Raw genomic sequence first — 21,643 nt, 5'->3', positions numbered from 1 at the left:
AGAAGGAAGGAAAGAAGTTGAACACATTAACTGCAAGTCTTTCAATGCTGATGGCTATGGTAGGCATACTAAGACATCTGCACGTAGAACAGAGGCCTGCTTATTAGCAATTTGCCATAACATGATTTTATTTTATTTTTTTTTTAATAGTAATGGGCCTGTACCTTTAGTCTTGACCTGTCTGATGATTAGGGAACAATTGTCTGTTTTGTGGAAAACTTACTTAGCTAGTCAGCAGGAATGCAGCTGACAGACTTGAAACAGACTTCAACCGTTAGCAGAGCAGTTAACGTGGCAAGGGTCAGAGAGGGAACCCAGAAGCTCTGTTCCAGGCAGGGTGGGACTGCACAACAACAGATGACACAGCAAGCCTTGGTCTTCCCCACTTCCTGCTGGGGAGTTATCTATAGCAAATCAGCAATCTCAACTCAGCCAGAGTTCTGGAGGCTAGTTTCCATCATTCAGGTAGTGCTTGGTATGGATGTACCTTGTGAATTAGCAACTGGTTATCGTGACTTAAGTCACTGGTAGCACTTTGTAAGATTCTGGATCCCTCTTTGAGCAACAAAAACTGCTAGTGAGAGATGCAGTCTGTTTGACAAAGTTAGTTTCTTTGCCAACCTTGTTAGGAATAAGTTGTGAGTTAATGAGTTGCATTGGTTTATCTGATGCTGTCAGGTGAGTGCTCAGGAAGACTAGGAGATATGACTTTCTACAGTAATGCCATCATCTAAGCATACATTTTAATTTGCTAATGCTTGTTCCAGTCCATATCTCCAAGGAGGGAGGCTTTACAAGCTGTTTCACTGTTATCACCCTCACAGTAAAATTTGTTTCCTTATGTTCAGAAAGAGCCATTTGTATTTCAGTTTGTGCCCATTGCCTCTTGTGCTGCCACTGAGCACCACTGAAAATGCCTCACTCCACCATCTTTGCATCCTCTCTTCAGATATTTGTACACGTTAATGAGATACACACAAACACCCTCACCACCTCCTCTGCCCCAAACCTTCTCTTCTCCAGGCTAAACAGTCCCAACTTTCTCAGCCTTTTCTCAGCCTTTCCTTACAGGAGAGATGCTCCAGTCCTTCATTGTTGTGCTTTGCTGGACTCTCCAGTATGTCTGTGCCTCTTTTCTACTAGTGAGCTCAGGATACCATATTCCAGGTGCGACCTCACCATTGCTGAGATGAGGTGCAGGATCACCTGCTTCAACCTGCTTGCACACTCCTCCCCAAGACACTATTAGCGTCGTTTAACTTGGTGTCCACCAGGACCCCCATGTTCTGTTCTGCAAAGCTACTTTTGAGCCTGTCAGCAGCAAGTATGTACTGGTGCATATATGTGATGGATGTGTGTCTCAATTACAAAATATAATACTTCTGTACTTTGAGAGCACATCTTATTCTTCATGACGTCTCTGAACCAAAAGCTTGATGCATTCTCTCTCCTTAAAACAGGAAGCTCATTTCCAACCTGTAGTTTCACTAATAACTAAAGGAATAAGAAGCACATTGGTGTGGTGTCTCTAGACATGAGTTGTGATATGAAAAAGGAATAACTGTAGTTATGTTCTTTGGCTTCCTTCCCTAGAAGTATCAGATCAAGAAGTTTCTGCCCTAGTCCACATATGATCTCCTCTCACATTCTCTGAAATACTATTTCTTCCCTTTTGAATAAGGTTCTGTTCATGCTTCATGTTCACTTCCCTAGTAGACTTTTTGGATCTCAACAAGAGTTCACTGTCAGCATCAAGAAATTTGGATCAAGAATAACAAGAATTTTGCTTTAAGCACAGTTGAAATCCTACAATCTTTGTTTAAAATGATCTGGTAGAAAGTCCCTGTGCAACTGCAGATGTGAAGATTGAAACAATATATGCATTAAACAAAATCTTTCAACTTGAAAAACTAAGTATTGAATGCAGGTGCTACATATTTGTGGAAACTACAATTCTGGGTAAAGGGATTTTATACGTTTGGTCTCTTTCAAGGTAATATCAGTTTGATATTATAATCCTTCTAAAAGCAGCACTAAAATTATTTTTTGTTATTAATTTCTATACAGAAAGAGCGGGAGAAGGGATCTAATTTGGCATTTATGTTTCGACTGCCTTTTGCTGCTGGCAGGGTTTTCAGCATCAGTATGTTGGACACACTGCTATATCAGGTATTGTGCCTAATTGTCTTCTGTCAACATAGATAATATGCATTCTAACCACCTGTTTTATTGTATGTAATTGTCAGATGACCCTGTTTTCCTACATGTAAGCCATTAACGTAGGTGTCTGTGCCACGAGCCAAAGACAGATCAGTGGAGCATGTTCCACGTGACCTCGCTATTACAGTAATCAACCCCTCAAATTGCCCTCTCATTGAATGAATTCTGCTTCTAAACAATACAATACTTGCTATGAAACTCTTAAGAGTCTGGTGAGATGGATAATTTTGATTCAAACGGTATAAAATACACATCATACAGGCTATTAATGCTTGTATTCTGCAACAAAAAGTCAGTGCCCGTTCCCACAAAGTAGCAGGTCTAACCACAAAAATCAACAGAAATATTTGCATGAGTAATTTACCAGCCATCTTACCAGGCAGCCTCTTCTTACTCTTGTCAACTAGACCTCCATATGACCAGACATCACACTTTAAAGCCAAAAAACAACTAGCTGCAAGTTGTGTTCCAAGAAGGAAAGATAACCTGCCTCCAATGCTGCCCTGCTATACCCAAGAGGTGGCAACGAACAGTTTGCAGAGCACACAATGGCCTCTAATTCCAGCAGCCCAACTGATAAGGAGGAGAAACGTTAATACGTTTTAGTTGATCTAATGTCTGTTCCTGGTCTTTGCCTTCACTTCTACATTTAGTTTGCTTAGTCATATCTAATTTCCACCTTTCTGCCAAACAGCAAAACACTTTGTTAAAGCAACAAACCTAACCTGAGAGAAGGCAGATCTACTTTAAACATTAGCTGGGTCAGCAAAGGCAAATGGCTCCAGTTTCAATTAAAATAATAGCAGTCTCACCTTAGCATTATCCACTACGCAGTACTGCAGCTCCATCTAACATAAGACAGCATTTCATCTGCACTGAACATAGCTATTTTAATTTTGTAATCAACAAAGCTAACATCTGACTTCCACTGATATTACATCTACATGCACCTTAGTTTTCAGGCTTCCTCATTATACCTTACTCTCCCCTGAATCTTTTTGTACACGAATGCAGAACCAAAAAACTTTTTTTTTTCCCCTGTCAGTAGATGCATAAAGAAATAGCTATTTCTACAATGATTAAGATATCTAAAAGATGAAGAGATTGATTTTAAATGTGGATGTGCAATGTGTTTAGAATTCACACTTAGCACATAAGGTTACCTGCTCATCTGTTCATTGAAGTTTTCTTTCTTCTCTGTCTCTCCTGCTGAAAATCTTGCAGTCATTTGTGAAAGATTATATGATTTCTATCACAAGACTTCTGCTGGGACTTGATACCACACCAGGATCTGGGTTTCTTTGCTCTGTAAGTTGTTTTTTTTCTTTAAAGATAAATTATTGTTATTACAGAATAACAAAAAATATTCTGTATTGTCTGCAAAACACCTCTACTTTCTTTGTAGAGCAGTTTCTTTTGTGAAAGTCCAAGAAAGGCCATCTGTTTCTGTTTTCACTGGGGAGAAGACAGGAAAAATGGGTAGAAAATGTGTCTGTTTTTAGTTACCTCCAAAGCAAAAAACATTCCCTATCCCCAAAACCCACAACCCATTCTATAATGCATGAAAGAAAACAGGCAAGACAGGAAAACACACAAGTGCAAGTTTTGCTGTTGTTTTTGCCCCCCCCCCCCCCCCCCCTTATTTTTTTTTTTTTTTTTTTTAACGTAGATGGCAGTTCAGCAACCAATTTTAATAACCAAATATATCAAAAATAGGAAACTCTACCTGTCTGTAGAGCCTAGCTAGCACTTACACACAATGCTGTTTGACAATACCTATTTCCATCATAGGTAACGAAGGGAAAAATTGGACTTCATATAAATATATATCTACACACATACCTAAACTGAAGTAATTTAGTATATGTCATTGATGTTCAAATCATCTTGTTCATGTGTCTCTATATTCCCTATACAGAGTTAAAAATATTTAAGTGGGTTACTCCACCCAACTTTGTTTTCTCCCACACCAAGGTAGCAAACATAGGTGAGTTTTCTAGTTTCTTTCTGGGAAAATATAAAGAATTGCAGGCTGTTGCTCTCAAAACTAAAGTTATCTTTGCTCTGATCAACATTGGCTGAAGAAGCTTGTTTTTTAAAAGAAGCACTTCAGTGTTTGTTGGCCAATCAGTAAGCTTTGTTACAGTGGAGTGCCAGTTAGTTTAATCTTTCACAAGGGACTCATAAATATCTTGAAATAAAGTTTTTGAAGTCATGAAATATTTGAAATTAATGTAGTAAATTTTTCAACCATTTACGCTTAGTGTATTGCTTTCTCCACCTTCTTTCTCCCCAAATACTGAGCTTGCTGTCTTAAAGAACAGTTATCTGGCAGCATTCAAAATATTTGCTTGTTCTACAGCCTGTCCATCAACAGGTTCTTACTACTGCTGATACGTAGTTCATTCTTTTTATATTTATTATTCTTTTTATATTTTACTCAGATAATGAACACTGGATGAGGGATACCATATAAGTTTAAATAATTTTAAAGCATTTTAAATGACGATAATTTTAAAGATAGAAGTAATTCCTAAATGACTGAACCACTTGCACCACAATGTCTACCAAAGAACAAAGGAACAGTGTCTACAAACTTGACAGAAATTTCAAATTTATTGTGAATGAAAGGTGCAACTCTACAATAAGATAATTACCAGCTAGCATTTAGTTTTCATTTTTTCTCAAGAGTATTATAATGAACAAGTTATAAGTCATCATGACTTAAAGTTTTCCTTCCTATTGTTTGTTCAGATGAAAATCACAGAAGAGGATCTGTGGATTAGGACATATGCCAGACTATATCAGAAACTTTGTTCTTCTACAGGAGACATTCCAATTGGAATCTATAGGACAGAATCTCAAAAGCTTACAACATCTGAGGTACGTCACTTTACTATATTTTGGAGTTGGTTACAGAGTATACAAGATTCTTTTTTTTTTTTTTTTTTTTTTTTTTATGGTCTTCATAAAAATTGGAACAACTTATTTAAAGAATATTGGGGGTGCCATGTATGCAAATGCACTTAATTCTAACCCACTAAGGCCTCCCTCCGCTGGCATGTATACAGTCAGATTAACACAAGGCCCAGACCACATGAATATCAGACCCAGTCTACATACAGATTTTCATTCCTATGCTCATCTATGAATTGACTAACTAAAGAGCAAATGCAGCTCAGGAACAGGTAGATTTAGGCTGAACTTGCATGTAACGACTAACAGCAATATCTATAACAAACTGTATGACCAGGTTCTGTATCAGGTGCAATAAGAATGTCAACACTCTAACCCAAACAGGTAGCATTTCAGTATTCACATGAATTTGTAACTAGAAATGAACTAGAGAATAAAATTGTTATTAAAAATATAATGGTATTTCTTTAACCTTGGCTGTTGTTATTTCTGTATATGTCTGCCATATAAATATATATTTCTCCCTGTGTGTGCACATACACACACAAACATATCAAAATTGATACTCTCTTTCCTGACTATTTAACATACGTGCTGTAGTGACGTACTACATCATTCATTTTCATTTTTTGTTTGTGCAGCTTCCATATCTCTTATCCATAAGCCATTTATTTACATGAGCATTAATACTGCCATCTCATTAAACCATGATTCAAATATGGTTCTACTTTGCAACAAAATTTTTCTGCTTCTGAAATACAGTCTCAGTTTACAGATTTCCAATATAGACAATTTATATTCTTTTCTGCGGTAAGGTTATAAAACATTAAGCCATTTAACTACAGGCTTTATCTTGAAGCAAGTACAAACATTAAAGTTAACTTAAAAATAAGGGTTACAAGAGGCTATGCAAGATGCCAAGTTGACTAGTGATTCTTTGTGGAGCACCAATACTACTCCACATGGCTTCTACAGCCTAGCTGGCATGCACTGCATTTGCAATAATGTCAGATGACTTTAAATTTAGCAGCATTAACACAATCCATCAAAATCCCTTTGAGAGGGATTTTGTAGGCAAAATCACTGCCATCGCTGCTAATATGAAAAAAAAAGTTGTCATAGCTTTTATCACAGCAAAGGACATGGCAAACTAAGAATTAATTAAACACAGATAAACTTTCAAAGGCTTTACTAAAAAACAAGATTTAAGTCAGTCAGTTAAACTCACAATTTTACTGTAACATGAGGAACCTTTGAAGCCTGTACTTTAATGCTTGAATACCTGATCAGATCAGGCCCAGATTTTCTGGGGAGGACAGAAGCAATTAAAAACCAAACAAAACAACAAAACAACAACAACAACAACAACAACAACAAACTCCTTCTATTACTTCCTGCCAGGTTTCATTGGTAGTCTCCTGAAGAGTTTGATAAATCAGGCAGAGGAAGAATTGGAAAAGATAAAGACATCTAGTTAAATTCCCAAGTTGTTATGTACTGGATTCAAGTGGAAGAGTGGTACTGTCTTTGTTCATTAAATTAAAAACATTTATTAACCTTTTTAAAAAGCTCCAGAATCAGAATGCAAACCCCAAGAAGTATTTCCCACATATACATACTCCAACAGTTTCTTGTTCAGTGGGTGAACATTCATGAAAACCTTACCCTTCTACAGAGGCATGGGAGCCTTTCCTAACCTAGCTCTTCCCCAGAATATGTAGAAGCATCACACCTGGCTCTGCTTCTGTGGTGAACTGAGAAATTCTGAAATCTGTAGTCTTTATGGAGAGCTATTCCATTATTAAAGTAATTGCCAACTAATTTAAGAAATAGTGTGAACTATCATTTAGTTTTTCAATATATTAAACCAGAAAACAGCATTAAAATACTGTTTGATGAGGTCTTTAAAATGGAAGTTAGAGAAACTTGAATTACTTTTTTTTGTTTTGGAATGATGAATTTCTAGTCATAAATTGAAGGTTTCTAATGCAGAACCTCAAAAGTGTATATCAATTTCATTTTAAACAGACATACAAAACTTAATTTGAATTAAGTATACCTTAGAGCAGGCAGTTAATTTTTAACTTGATTCACAAGAACAAAATATACAAATATTTCTATATGTACTAGTTCTCCTTTTAAACCTTTTTTGTACTATCCAAATAAGACACCCTCACTTCACTCTGACAGACAGATGCACGTCTTTCCCCTAAAAATAAAATTTTCAGTGATCTAGTTGCTAAAGAACATGAAAACCTAGCTTGCCACACAATGACCTGCATGATTCCATCTATTTCCATTTAGTTAAGAAGAGAGATATGGGATATTCCTTACTACCTGTGTAATTGATTTTCTGTGGTTGCTGTTAAATACTCCATGTTTGCTTCTGTGAATTCACTTCAGTTTAAATTGTCTTTTGTTTTGTTTCCCCCACCCCTTTCATTGTCAGTCACGAGAAACGGCTTCACAAGTAAGTATTTGATCATTGTCTGCCTGTTTCTGAGTCAAACCCTGGGAGTAAAATCCTTACAGGAAACAGAACTATGTGATGGAACATCCTTGAATAAATAAAGTGTAAAGCAACATTGTTCTGTACACAAACATCTTATTGAAAATTTGAAAGCTGACAGAATGACTTTTACAAAGCCCTATGGGATTTGGTAGGCTATCCCTATTGAATCCTTTTTGAATCTTTGCAGTGAGCTGAAAACCTTGATCCTAAAGACACTAACTGTTAATGGACAAAAATCCCCAAGTTTATTGTAAAGAATATGTGGCTACACGTAAACCTGGTTCGGGTTGCTGTTGGAGCAAAATTTTCAACACTGACAAGGTCAACAGAATCTTGCCTTCAGATTTGATTTTAATAGAAAAAGATCTTTAGAACCTCTGTAGCTCTTCAGATAAATTTGGTGTAGTCATTGATCACTTTAAGTGTATCATGACCTCCTTCTGTTCTTGAGGATTCATATAAAGTAAGACAACCTCAACTTTAAAAGTCATCTTTGTTTTGGATTTAAAAACAAACAAACAAAAAAGCCACAACACATCAAACTAGCATCAGTAACCGGGTAATAAGACCACACTGATATCAGGATATTGGTGAGGGCTTCATGATTTCAATGCCAATGAAAGACATGTTTTAAATATCAGAACAACAGCTCAAGATTATAAGGAAGTAGGGTTTTTTTGTTTGTTTGTTTTTGGAAATACAATCCAAAGGTATTATAGTTAAATCTAACATTCACCTGAGTCATTTTAATACTGCTTTGTGTGATTGCACAAAGAGTATTATTGGTCACAGTTGGGTGGCATGAAGAAAATAGCAATAGAGGGCCAGATTTTAAGTCTGCTTTTTTACAATACCATTGCTAAAAAGCAATATAACTATACCTCAAGGTAGGAACTATAGATTACCACATTTGGAAGAGATGCCCTGAATCACACTTTAGAATATTGCATACAACTTCAGGAACAGATGTAGTCCAGAAATCACATGCTGGTAGATGAAAAATACCTGGAAATGAGACACTGGTAACAGGCAATTTTCACCTGTAGTATTAAGAGAGCACTCGAAATGGTGCAGTCAAAACAGTTACAACTTCAATTTCTTTTAAAAATTAAAAAAAGTTTTTTTTTTTTTTTTTAATTTTTAAAACTAAAAAAAAAAATAATCTAGTAGAGAGTAACCAACTCAGGAACATTCAGTAACTACGAACAACTAAATTCCCTCAGCTCCATTACAGCTAAAACACTTGTTCAGCTGCACTACTGAAAAGTGAATGTTTTATTCTGCCTCCATTTTTTAAACCCCTTAATGTCTCATCATTCTCCCTTCAAGTCTCAAATCTCTATTAGTGTGGAAGAATGGGAAGACACTAAAGACACCAGAGAGCAATTTAATTATCGCAGTAACCATCGTAACTCAACATCTAGTGATCAGTCTGATCATCCTTTGTTACGACGAAAAAGCATGCAGTGGGCCCGACGACTGAGCCGAAGAGTACCAAGACACTCTGGTAAAACGGCTGAGAAGATAAGCCAGCAGCGAATGAATCTTTATAGGAGGTCAGAAAGACAGGAACTTGCTGAACTTGTGAAAAATAGAATGAAGCACCTGGGCCTTTCTCCAGCAGGATATGGTATGATTAACTTAATCCTTAAAATTAATAAAAATATTAGCATTATACAAAACCCTTTTTTTTTTTTTTTTTTTTTTAAGAACAGTGTGCCATAAGTAAAATAGGCTTGTGGTAATTTCTTTTAAATGAAATTTTTTTCATCTTTTTAAAAAAATCAGTTCTATTATCACCCATTCCTATTTTCAGATGAAAGTTCAGAATATATGAGCTTTAAATAAATATGACCACCTCCGTCATATTTAAATTTAGCATATATATGTGTATGCAGAATATGTAAATATTCCTTAGTCATTGAACAACTGCTCCATATTTCCACAAACTTGTTGAAACATAAGTGAAGAGAGCTATTATGAAGTTTGCAAATCTATCAAGGTGGGGAATTGTTTGTGTGAAGGAGGATACATTTTCCCTGTATTTTTAAAAATGAACGCAAAAGTGTCATATTAAAGGCATTTTTATGAAGCAAGTTTCACTAGGTCTTTAGATGTTTTTATAAAACATGTCTTTTTCCAGCAAAACTAATCTTAATTTAAAAAAAAAAAAAAACAACAACTCTATTGACAAGAGTTCTGTAATAAACTCCTAAACTTTATGCACAACAGCTGCCTGGGATGGCCTTCTACAGCCTTGGCTTTGTAGTGTTCTGTGGAAATCCTCAGAGCTATGGGTTCTAGTTTTCCTAGGAAAAGCAACAATTTCTTCATCTCTCATCTTTTCTGTTTGCAGAGTAGGTCCAATAAGAAGCTTAGCGCTTTCTTGTTCAGAAGAACCAACACTGCAATTCCCATGCTCAATTTACATTCAAAGCATCCAAAATATTGCTTGACAAATGCATTACTACTGATTTTTCAACACCATTTTATTTACAGTTTACCTATATCTAAAGTATCCATTAGCTGAAGGTAATCAATATCTCCTATACCATGAATATTCTTATTGGCCCATTTTGACAGCACATATTCTTAATGCAGGGTCAGGACATCCTTTAACATCAACAGCAATGTACTACCCAGCAGTGGTTCCTATTGTTGCTATGTACACATTAACTTCATCATGAGAAAAAGCTACTGCAGAATACACGGTTATAATTTTGCACAGTCTTTACAATTTACATACGAGTTCTTTATCTGAGACTCCAACTGGATAATTACTACTCCCACTTTATATGTGTGTACTATGAGTCTGCTGAAAGAATCAGGACTAAGTATCTTCCAGGAGTGACACAGGCCACAGTAACATTTAATCAACCCCAAGAAATTTTGTAAACATTGTTCACGTTTATACTAGTCACAGGAGAACTTTGGTCAATTCCTACTTTTCTTTTATAATCCTAGTTAAGAGCTGACATCAGATGTTCATTTAATTACTTAAAACCATTCTGTTATATTCAGAACAGCAAAATCTTGATAGGTAGATGCTTTAGCTAATACAAATCTATCTGCCCTGCTTCTGATTTACAAACTTCTGTTATCTCTTCCGTGTTTTCTTACAGATGCATCTCATTATAAAGAAACTACTTTGACAACCCCAGGAACACCATGTTCTGAAAATAAAAATTAAGTTTTACACATGCAGCCAGCTGCTAACCTGGACTGTCACATTCCCACTGCCATCTATCCTCCTTCACATTCAGTAAAAAAATTCCACACGACTTTCACCTGCCTTCAAAACTAGCTCACTGCCCACTCATCCCACTACACATTAAGCTATTACTACATATCCTATTACTACATATAGAATAGAAACCTTTTAACATCCCTGTTTTTTCACACTTAGAAATCAATCATTCCAGTTAGCTCCCTGCAGAAGTTAAGCATATTCCTTAACACCATCTTTCTGAGTGTATGGGGAGCGATGAAAAAAAAACAGGAAACAGTCACAGCTGCTTACATATCCCCATATAAAGGAATGATCCTATACCTAATTTCACATCTTCAGTTTTGTTTACACTGATAACCTAAAACCCCCTAAGCACTCCAATTCTAAAGTCAAATAACTGAATTCACTTATGCCAATTGAGGCACAACACATTTTTGGCCATGCAAGCCCTCTAGCTGAAGCATGATACTAGCATGAGACTAGTACACTGGTGAATGTGTTTGTGTAACTTTTTACAATATGTTGCATCAGCTTCATTTTACAGAAATAAGCTGTACTGTTAGAGACCATTTTAGCTGTGTAATTGCACCTGTGCTAAGAGTCTGAGTTTATCTAATTGTTCTCTAGACAGACATGCTTACGGTAGTGCAAAATGTGGTACAAGCACATAAAAAGTTACATGTAGTTTAAAATGTCCAATATCAATTTTCATCCTAAAGACCACATATCAAGCATACTTGATTAACGCCATATAGGAATTGTGCTGAAACTAGAATGGGACTGTTCTCTTTTGCATCATTTTCCCTAAAAGTGAAAAAGTAATTAGTACAGATGAAACGCCTTTCCTATTAAATTGAAATTAGCCTCACTGCAACAACTTATGAAAAAACATCAAGAGAAGGTTATACAAAAGAAAAGATACAGCAGTGACAGCTACAGAGCTACAGAAGCGTGCTGAGACTCAGCTAAGTAAAACCCCTAAAAAAAAAAAAAAAAAGAGGAAAAGATTTCTGTCAGCCAATGCAACATAGCATTAGAAGAATGGTTAAAAATACAATGAAGAAATTCCAATTGCTGTTCATACAGCTTTCATATTTCAACCCACTGGCACAGGTGATAAAAGTGAAGATTAGTATTTTCCTTGACACTTAGGGAAAGTGAAGAGAGAGATATATTGACCAAATTTGGAAATGGATAGCATTTAGCTTTGGCTATCGGTGGAACTTTATGCCAACTGAGGATGGAAGACCCTACTTTCCTCTTAGCAATGTAAGCCAAATAAATGATTGTTTAATCAAAATAAAACTGAGTTGCATTCAGAATTAGTATGACTGGAAAAAAGTGCAAAAGAACATTTTTTAGAACACCAGAAAGAAAATGCATCTTGAGAGATAAATCAAAAGATGCTATGTCAGATAGTTTCAATTCAAGTACAGTTGAAAAGTTGCTAAACTTATTTGATATCACTTTGACACCTGATCCTTCTGACAGCTCTGAGCTTAAGATGATCTTTTAATTGAATTAGTTTACCAGAAATTATACTTTTGACAATTTGTTTTTCAGTCTAATGAATTTGATATGTGCATTTTTGTCCTCTAGATGAGATGAATGATCATCAGAACACCCTTTCTTACATCCTGATCAATCCTTCTCCAGATACAAGATTAGAGCTGAATGATATAGTGTAAGTATAAGCACAAAAATCACAGGACATGAGAATTTTATTACTTTTCTGCTGTTAACAGGAGAACACGCTTTCACATATACCTGGGATAAAATATGGAGACTTCTGTTTAGACAACCACTTATATGTATAATTATGTAAAATATACACATTTCATAACCCTTTTACCTCCATATTCTCTCATCTTCCTCTTAATCTGTGTATTTAAACAAACAAACAAACAAAATTAACCGAGTTCACTGTATGGCTTCACAGAATTAATGTTCTCAATAAATTTCTCCAGTCTTAATAGAAATATAATTCTTCAAATGGGATTTTACTTCATGGATTCAAATGCCACTAAAATAAAAAGCATTTCTACCCCAAATGTCATGCAATATTCATGCTTATGATAATTCAAACAAATGACAGAACCTAAATGCATCATTTTTTATTTTTAATTATTATTATTTTTTTTAACTTGCTCAATAAGAATTTTGAAGACCACTTGAGAAAAAACAGGTGAATGCAAAGTTTGAACTGCTCAAGAATTTTAGATATATTATCAGTCACTTTCTCATACTGAAGTTTGATGTGATTACTCTGTTTAGGTCCTATGCCGTTTTTGTCTCTAGCCTCTTTTGCCTCTGCCTTACTATACTAATATCCCCCATCTGCTCCAGGGTCCTTGTGCAAGGTCCTCCACGCCAGCGCCAACCCATCTCGCTGTCTACTCACAAGCAGGAAAATTGTTTGAGCTATTATCCCTATTGATACTAAAAAAAAACACAAAACCAAACAAGGAAACCCTACATTTTAGTGCTTTATATTATTGTGGTATTCTAATAGTTTTTATGCTATACTTTTTAACAGCAACTACAGTTATAAAATTTGTTGAAATTATTTGGAATAGTATTTTCACTGTTATGGAACTCCACAATATAATATTTACTGATATTTAACCTGTAAATGCACATACTGTTTCCTAGTCTAGCTAGATGGACTAGGAGTCCACATTTTATTTTTCTACCTCTGCAAAATAATCAAGGTATACAGCAATTCAATAGTGAGTGCATAATTTTGCAGCGGTACTGAATTTGCTGTGCTGTACCTACACATCTTTAGCCTGTACACGCACATACTGTTACCTAGCTTGATGTATGATCGTTTCCTGATAGCGGGCCTCAGAGCTTGTGTCTCAGTTTATGCCAATGGCTTTAAGATAAATTTTAGTTCTCTTGACTAGACAGCCAGTTTACCCTCATGCAATAGGAGATAATTAGTGGAGAGGCAAGAAAGAAGAAGTGTTTTTTTTCTACAGCAATTTTCCTTTAGTCACACATTTTAGAGCAGGTAAAAATCTTTTTTTTTTTTTTTTTTGTCCTTGCTGCTGACGAGCTGGAAGGCTGGTCTTCCCACATCTTTTTTCACCTGTTTCTCAGTACATTTTCCAGACTTCCTCCTGCACATTACTCTTTCGTTGCTGTTATTTGCACTTTCAAGCCAATGTGAGTTAATCCCATCTAAGCCATTTATTTCTGGACAGCTCTATGATGAAAACAAAAGCCCTTAAAGGGCTACAGATTCAACTTTCATTGTCTGAATTCCTATACTTATACAACTGAAGTCCTTCACATTTGCTATGATCTTATTATGTTTGTGATTTATTGTAGGCATATTAGATAATATGCAACTTTGAGTTAGCATATGAGGAAAGTTTCTCGGCATTTAGAAATAAGAGTACTTTCAGGACTCTCCAAAGCAGTACTTGCAGCTGTTGGATCTACTAGAAGTCCTTTCTCAAAACTAAGAGGTCCATCCTGAGCCTGCCAGACTACACCAAGATTATCAAGATTGTGCTTTTCAGTTCTCTTAGCTATGCACAACTAATCTCTTGATTCCTTACAACATTCTTTTTAGAGGAAATGTATGAACTGCTTGTCCCTTTTTCAAGGCATAATGAGTAAAAAGAGATGCATAAAGAAATACAGAGTTACTGGCAAATGTGTGTTCAAGGACTGTAGCGGATGTTTAGGAACAGAACTGATGTATCAAAAAGATCAAAGTGGCTCTCAGGCAAAATTAAGGTTTAGCTGTACCCTGTACATATATAGGATGCCTAGGCAGATGGTGCGAAAGGCTTTACTATTATACAGTGTAAGTGGAATTGCCAAAAATTTCCAAGTTACCCAACAGGAACTAGGCCTATCTAATTCTTCCTCAAATCTTTTCAACATTACAACAGTCTGTGTTTATTTGTCCTTGCTTGTTCCAAGGCTTTTAATAAGAGGTATAATTTCTTTTTATAGATACTTGATCCGACCTGATCCCTTGGCTTATGTTCCAAATACAGCACCCAGCCGAAAAGACAGCTTCTGCAACACAATGGGACAAGATACCAGGGAGGAAACACAACTTTGATACGTAATTCATCACAAAATTAAGAGACATTTTTATACACACACAGTTTCCACCAACCGTTTTGAAAACTGAGTGGTACATTTTATTCAGATTCTGGAATCAAATTGACAGTTGGTAAGTCACCAACTTTAGAAACATGATCTCTAGAAATTCTAATTTTGGTGATTGTCAGGCTTTTGGCCTGTTCAGTATGGTAGTTGAACTTCATCTTAGCAGAATTGTGAAACTTATGATTTAACCAATATAAAGAAATGATGAAAGAAGTGATAGATTCCAACATATGTTTCACTTAGAAGCTTCTATGCATATTTATCAAGTTGACAGCATGCCAGTGACTAAGCTCCTGATGTACATCCTCAAAGATTATCTGATGCCCATAGACAGATGATGCATAATTTGTGGCAGAAAATATGTTAATACCTAAAGGCGCCAATAAGGCTGTATGCATCAAGAATCCAGCCTTTGAGATAATATTCAAGCTTAACTTGACACCTATATATATTAGAAAAGCCTAGTTTGGTCCCATTGTCTCTAGGACTTCAGTGTATGTTCTATGGGCTTACAGAATGACACAACTTAGTCACACTCATTGAGGTTCAGATCTGGGGCACATCCACTCAAAATTTAGCCCAGAGAAGCCCATCTGGAAGCAACTCCCCATCATCTCACACAGGCATTTCAAAAGGTAGCATTTAGTAGAACAACTGAAGCAGGACCATTTTATTAGGGATACAGAAACAGCCCCCCCCTATCTGCAAAACCTGGGAAGGAAGTATGTGAAACTGCAAACAGTGGTAGCTCAGGTGAAAAACGACCCTTTTAACCTCAGGGAGGTGTCAATGAGAAGCCTTAGTAGATAACAGAGAAGAGAGAACATCTCTTTAGGAAATGATTCATATCACAGAGCCTTCCTATCTCCATGATGATGACAGAACTGCAACTGTCCAAAGTATGCATATGCCCAGTCAGATTACCCAAATGTGATAAATTTTATATGAAATTATGTATCATGTTGAAAACGAGAGAAACTTATTACCCAGCCATAAAACAAATGGAATACTGCATTACATGAAAAAGCACCATGGATTTGAAGGTTCGGTTTTGGCAGTAAGTACACAAGAAAGCATCTACTATTGTACCAAACACCTGAAGCTGTTACAGAATCTTCAGTCTACACATATAAGAACCTCAGAAGTTTTGCTCAAATCTTCTACAGAGGAAACATGATCTTGCAAAATCACATGCTTGCTTTGCCATCAATCACAAATGGGGAAGAGCATCCTTGAGGTAAAAATCCTACTGCTACAACAATCCAACAGCGCAAGAAATTTGACATGCAGATTACAGTGAAAAGACAGATTATTCTTTGGATTCCCTTGATGTCTTACATGTACAAAAAAAAAAAAAAACGTTTTCTTCTGTATTATTCAGAAAACCAACTACATGGCAGATTTTGTTCTGAAAAATAAAATGCCAAGTTGCCCAAAGAAAACCTCATTGGTGCAATTATGCTTATAAGCATTGCAAGAATGTTGAAATCAAATCACATTCATATTAGGAATTACAGAAAATATATTATTTCTTCTCTTCCTCTTAATTCTTCTGAAACTTAACTGTTCCATATGGCTTTAAGATTACTGACTTACAAGAAAACAAAGGCCTTAGAGTAGACTGAAGTTGTCAGAACACTAGCACAAGAACAAGAGTTCCAGTTCTAAGAGGAAACTTCACTACTGAAAATTAGTACGACTACTATTCACTACTGAAAATCAGTACAAGTATAGGTTCTATACATATCTAATGTAAGGATCAATGGGCATATATAATTCATTTTGACAAATCAGTTAGAACAAAAGTATAAGTTCATTTTTCAGTTGTTCTCACCTATTAGAAGTTAACTCTGAATTTTGCTGCCTCCTACATCAGTAGGCACATTTGCAAGCTACCTGTTCTGTTAGGGGACAGGAGGGCAGGCAGAATATCTTCAGCACTTCAATTTTCTCTACTTAGAAGGGAAATTCAGTGCCAATGAAAGGACTTTCCTAAAATGCAACTGAACCATCGATTGCTTTACTGAAACAACTTTCCTTAGTGACAATTTTAATTACTTAGTTACCGGATAGACTGTTGGTTTCTAGATAGATGCTTTAATAAAAAACACATATTGCTTATGCTTCAGTATTTATACTAGTTTGCCTATGAAGCAGATAAATTATCCAAATAAATTATTCATAGATGCTACCTACACTTAGATCTCTGAAGTTTGGTATAGACTATTGACAATGACAGGAAGTCTGCTTATATCTAGGATATACCTATATCCCACAATATGCTAGCCAGAAAGGTAGTAAGTTATCTAAATCTGTATCAGAGCCAACTACTGCCTAAGCAAGCACCGCTTCAGCAAAACCAAACTTCATAAGAATAATTGTTTTACTACATATGAATGTGGAACATACTACATATGAATGTGTATGAACCCTGAATGTTTCAAGGGTTAGTTAAGCAGAGCCCAAAGCAGCAACGCTAAGGAACCTGTGTTTTTTCCACAACGGCTGCCTGTGGAATCATTGAAATTCAAATAATGCAGAGCTGCCAGAAAGCGATATTCCACTAAAGTTTTTTATATGGGTCTCATGTCAGGCATTCCCCCCTCCTCCCCCACTACTTGTCTTCAGGCCTGTTCTCTGACCATACACACAAGATGAGGTTTCATGTAAGAGGGCCTGGAAACAGTCTCATTATTAATTGGAGCCAGAAGTAACGCATTCCAGTTAGGTGTCCAGAGGCCATGAATGTAGAAGAGGCAGGAAACTAACTCTACTCTGAGACAGCCATTTATACAAAATTAGGAGAGCTGACATGCTGTCAGCTAGAGACAGCATGTAGGAAGTAGATCTTATCACTCTCCCAAGATGCAAGAACTGTTGAATCCAGTGTTTAGATTAATAAGCATTGAGATTTGAAAATGTTTTTACTTCCTACCAGACACCTGAAATGAAAGTAGAATAGAACTATGACCACCTTTTAAATGTTTATAAACAAAGATAAACAGAAGGTGGGGAGATTCACAACAGGAAAATAGCCCAAGCACACAGGAGACTGCCTAGCATAAGTCATGCCTATCTTCTCAACCTGACTCCTCAAAAAACTCATGTTAAGTAGAATTAGCATGTATTCAGTTATCATCTCTGCCACGGAAGGTAATACTAGCCTTAGGGAACAAATTAGTCAGTTACAGAATCATCTCTGTCTTTTGATCCAGCTGGGGCCATCTCCTGAGAAAGTTCCCCTACCAAGAAGGAAAATTGCTATGATTAAAGAGTCAGAAGAGGAGGATTGTCAAATTCATTCAAGACACTGGTCTGTTCTGTGGCATAGGGAAGTCTTTCAGCATGCAATCACGTGTACTGGAAGTGACTACAATGCTGTATTCAGACTAGCCTGGATAGTGATTTAAAATCAGTCACCAAGACAATTCTGGAGAATAAACTACAATGCATAGGTATTTGTCTGTAAGCCACAGGCATCTGCTAAAGACATCTTACAGAAATATATACACATGTAGTCTGTGCTTTTTTGCCTTTTTTAATTTATAAGATTTCTGGATGAATTAGCTCAAGACCATTACGTTAAAGGGAGAACAGAAAGAAGCTTTCTGTTGCAGAAGCTTTTCAATAGAATAATGTTTTGAGACCTCAGGAACCACAAATCACCAGCTGGGTCTTCTGCATAACCAGCAAATAAATGGCAGCTGAACCAGTTGCAGGACGTTAGCCCATTAGAAGAAAACCTTATGGTGTACACATGGGTAAGACACCACTGATAACCCAAGAGAATTTTCACAGAAGCAGTTTGAACAATGCTCACAAGTTACTTAGAGCTTGCCCCATTCACAATCCACCCTTTCCTCCAAGGGAAAGGGTCAATATTCTAAATCAAAAGACATGCATTTGTTACTGCTTCCAAACGGATTCTCTAACAAGCTGTGGAGATAAACTCTCATCTATCCATCCAATTCATCTCAGGTGCTAAGTATTCCACTAATAAACTACCTGATTTTTTTTTCCTGTGCAGATTATCTGGTCATTGCAGCTGTATTTATTTATTTATTTATTTATTTATTAAGCTGAGGCAGAGGGGAGGCACAGGAGATGTTGATTACTTTGTCTGTAACAGGGCTTGTTTCTGCAGAAAATTCCTTAAATCACCATGCAGAACTTCCTTATTATCAACTTCAACAGGAAAGAAAAAGACTAGATAGAGGTACAAATGATAGCTAGAAACATACAAAAACACTTTATTTACCAACCCTTCTATTTCAGATTTGGACTTTTTGAACATTTACGAGCAACAAGACTTAAGCTACGTTTGAGTATTTTATGTAATCTCCTAATTCCCACCCCTAGTATAATTCCATTATTGCCATCTGTACAGCCTCCATCACATTATAGGGGCAATTAAAAAAATCCTTAAATGCTTTTAAGAAATGGTGAATTCACATTAAATAAAGAGTTCAATACAGTTGAAGACTATTCATTCATAATAAACTAACTATAAACATTTTAATTAAGAGGAACCAGTCAAAAAAGACTTCAAATAATCCACAGGGCTTTGAGATATTCTGCATACTTGACACTTGCTACAATTTTACTATGCTCCTGCTGTGTTTGTGGCTTATGAAATACTACTCTGCATTTAGCAACTTCAGTTTTCAGGCTAACCTCTTCAAATAATTTATTAGTATGTCTAGAAGGAAAAGGAATGCATTTCAGCTTAAGAACAGCTAAAATGATGAGTTCTCTCTGGGCATCTTAAAATCCTATGCAAATGTTTAGAAAATAATCCCAATTACAAGTGTAAATCAATGTAATATCTGAGGTAAAAAGATTACTTTTTAAATTGAATCGCACTGGAAATTTTTCTTCTATGCTTTTTGTGAATACATTCATAAGAAACTGCGCTGAATAGGAACTGTTGGAATAGACTATTGCTATACACTAAACTATACAAGTGGTTGTTCTATGTCAGATAAAATGTAACCTGAACATTTATAGTTTTCTCCTTTCTAAGCAGAATAATAATCAAAATGCCAGCAATTATAAAGGCAATTATAAAATCTAGTTATTAATGGTCTTTTCCAAAGATAATTTTAAGTTACTTATGGATGCAAAATGTATTACATTTTTACCAGCCAACACCAGAATTAGAAGATTATCTCTGTTTACATTTCCTGAGATTAGTCTTACCTGAGTGCAGGAATTTGTCGCAGAAAAATTATTTTGCCAATATCCTTGTAGTCACATCAGTAAGAGTACTTCTGAAATAATTAAGACTTTCTTGTAAAGAGATGGTTTCAAAGGAGAACTATGCTGCTCAAACCTCCCCCATAGGGAGTACAGCCTCCCCCAGAACTGTTTCTAGTAGACCAGCAACTCCAGTGCTGCCAGAGAGGCTGAACAAGCCCCCAGCCCAACCTGCAACAAACGGACCTGAGCCCGATCTCAGCTTGCACCACTCCAATACACTGAAGGATCTTCTATGGGCAAAGGGGAGTTTGCAAGTTCCATCCCATGGACTAAAAGAGGTAAGAGACTCTATCCCATCTCCTGGCACCAGAATACCTGTTTCCTGGCATCAGAATATCAGAAGGCCTCCTAAGCCTTTCAATTAGCATTTTGAAAGAGTCCCCACTCATGCCTAAAGAATTGCATCACACAGCCTTGACCCTTTCCAACTTCCTGCCACAGGGGCTCAAATTATCATCACCTCTCTCCCGCTCCCATAAGTTTACTCACCTCCAGTGAACCCATAACACTTCGAAACTTCTCTACAACCCACAGCTTGCTTGTAAATTACCCCAATTAGAAGATCTACCTGCATCTACAACCAGTCTTAAAGAACCTGCACCATGTCATACAAAGGGCATATCTGTTTCATCTGCAAAATAAAATCTAAAGATTTCCCTCCAGTACGACAGTAAAAACATGAATTTAAAATGCTTTTGTACCATGACTAATGTAGAATCAAATCTCACTTTTTTTTTTTTTTAGGAGCCTATTGTTCAGGAAACAGATAAAAATGTTTAAAAATAGCTTAGGAAAACCATGTTACAGAAAGCAAGCAGCATTTAACAGCTTGTTCTGTTTCTGGTGCCAGATGCATATCCCTATTTGTTAGTGCTCACAGTACTCTAATTGCATAGTCATAATACACATTATCAATTTGACATACTCTGTAAACTTCACCAAATAAGCACGTTTTTTTGGACTTAATTAGAAAATTTGCATCAGCAAGTTTTGTCAGCTCTAGTACAGCATCCTGAATCAAGCCCTTTCTCACTAAGAATCATTATTATTGGAGTGTGTCTTGGTTTTCACCCAAATGCTATTGCAATCAGAATTTTAGCATGCCTTAGATAAGTTCCTACAATCATATATCACGTCACACAGTCATAGGATCACAGGATCACGCTACCTGGAAGGAAGCTCAGAAAGTCTGCAGCCCCATCCTCCTGCTGAAAGCAGGACCAGCTGTGAGCTCAGATCAGGTTGCTCAGGGCTTTGTCCTGAAACCCTCCAATGGTGGAGACTGCACAGCCTCCCTGAGCAGCCAGTTCTACTGCTTACCTGTACTCAATGGAAGAAATTTGTTCTGCATATCATCTGAGCCTCTCTTATTT

The 21,643-nt window shown here is 36.4% G+C and overlaps 1 protein-coding gene across 4 annotated transcripts in view; it reads left to right on the top strand.

Moving 5' to 3' along the window:
- KCNT2 (potassium sodium-activated channel subfamily T member 2) overlaps positions 1-21,038 on the top strand; it is a 149,304-nt gene extending 128,266 nt beyond the window's left edge. For 2 of the 4 annotated variants that reach the window (XM_032191885.1, XM_032191883.1), the window contains 7 exons: positions 2,068-2,169; positions 3,445-3,528; positions 4,975-5,103; positions 7,586-7,606; positions 8,978-9,278; positions 12,477-12,561; positions 14,850-21,038. In XM_032191885.1, the coding sequence (XP_032047776.1) occupies positions 2,068-2,169; positions 3,445-3,528; positions 4,975-5,103; positions 7,586-7,606; positions 8,978-9,278; positions 12,477-12,561; positions 14,850-14,961 (834 nt within the window). In that variant the 3' untranslated portion in view covers positions 14,962-21,038. Of the gene's footprint in view, positions 1-2,067; positions 2,170-3,444; positions 3,529-4,974; positions 5,104-7,585; positions 7,607-8,977; positions 9,279-10,770; positions 11,450-12,476; positions 12,562-14,849 lie in introns of those variants that run through there. The other 2 variants (XM_032191884.1, XM_032191886.1) reach the window with 2 other exon arrangements.
- Positions 21,039-21,643: the final 605 nt, after the last annotated feature.

Source organism: Aythya fuligula, chromosome 8 (genome assembly GCF_009819795.1).
Source record: "Aythya fuligula isolate bAytFul2 chromosome 8, bAytFul2.pri, whole genome shotgun sequence".
Classification (NCBI taxonomy): Eukaryota; Metazoa; Chordata; class Aves; order Anseriformes; family Anatidae; genus Aythya; species Aythya fuligula.
Note: the sequence above shows the minus strand (reverse complement) of the source record. Positions and strands in the feature narration are given on the sequence as shown.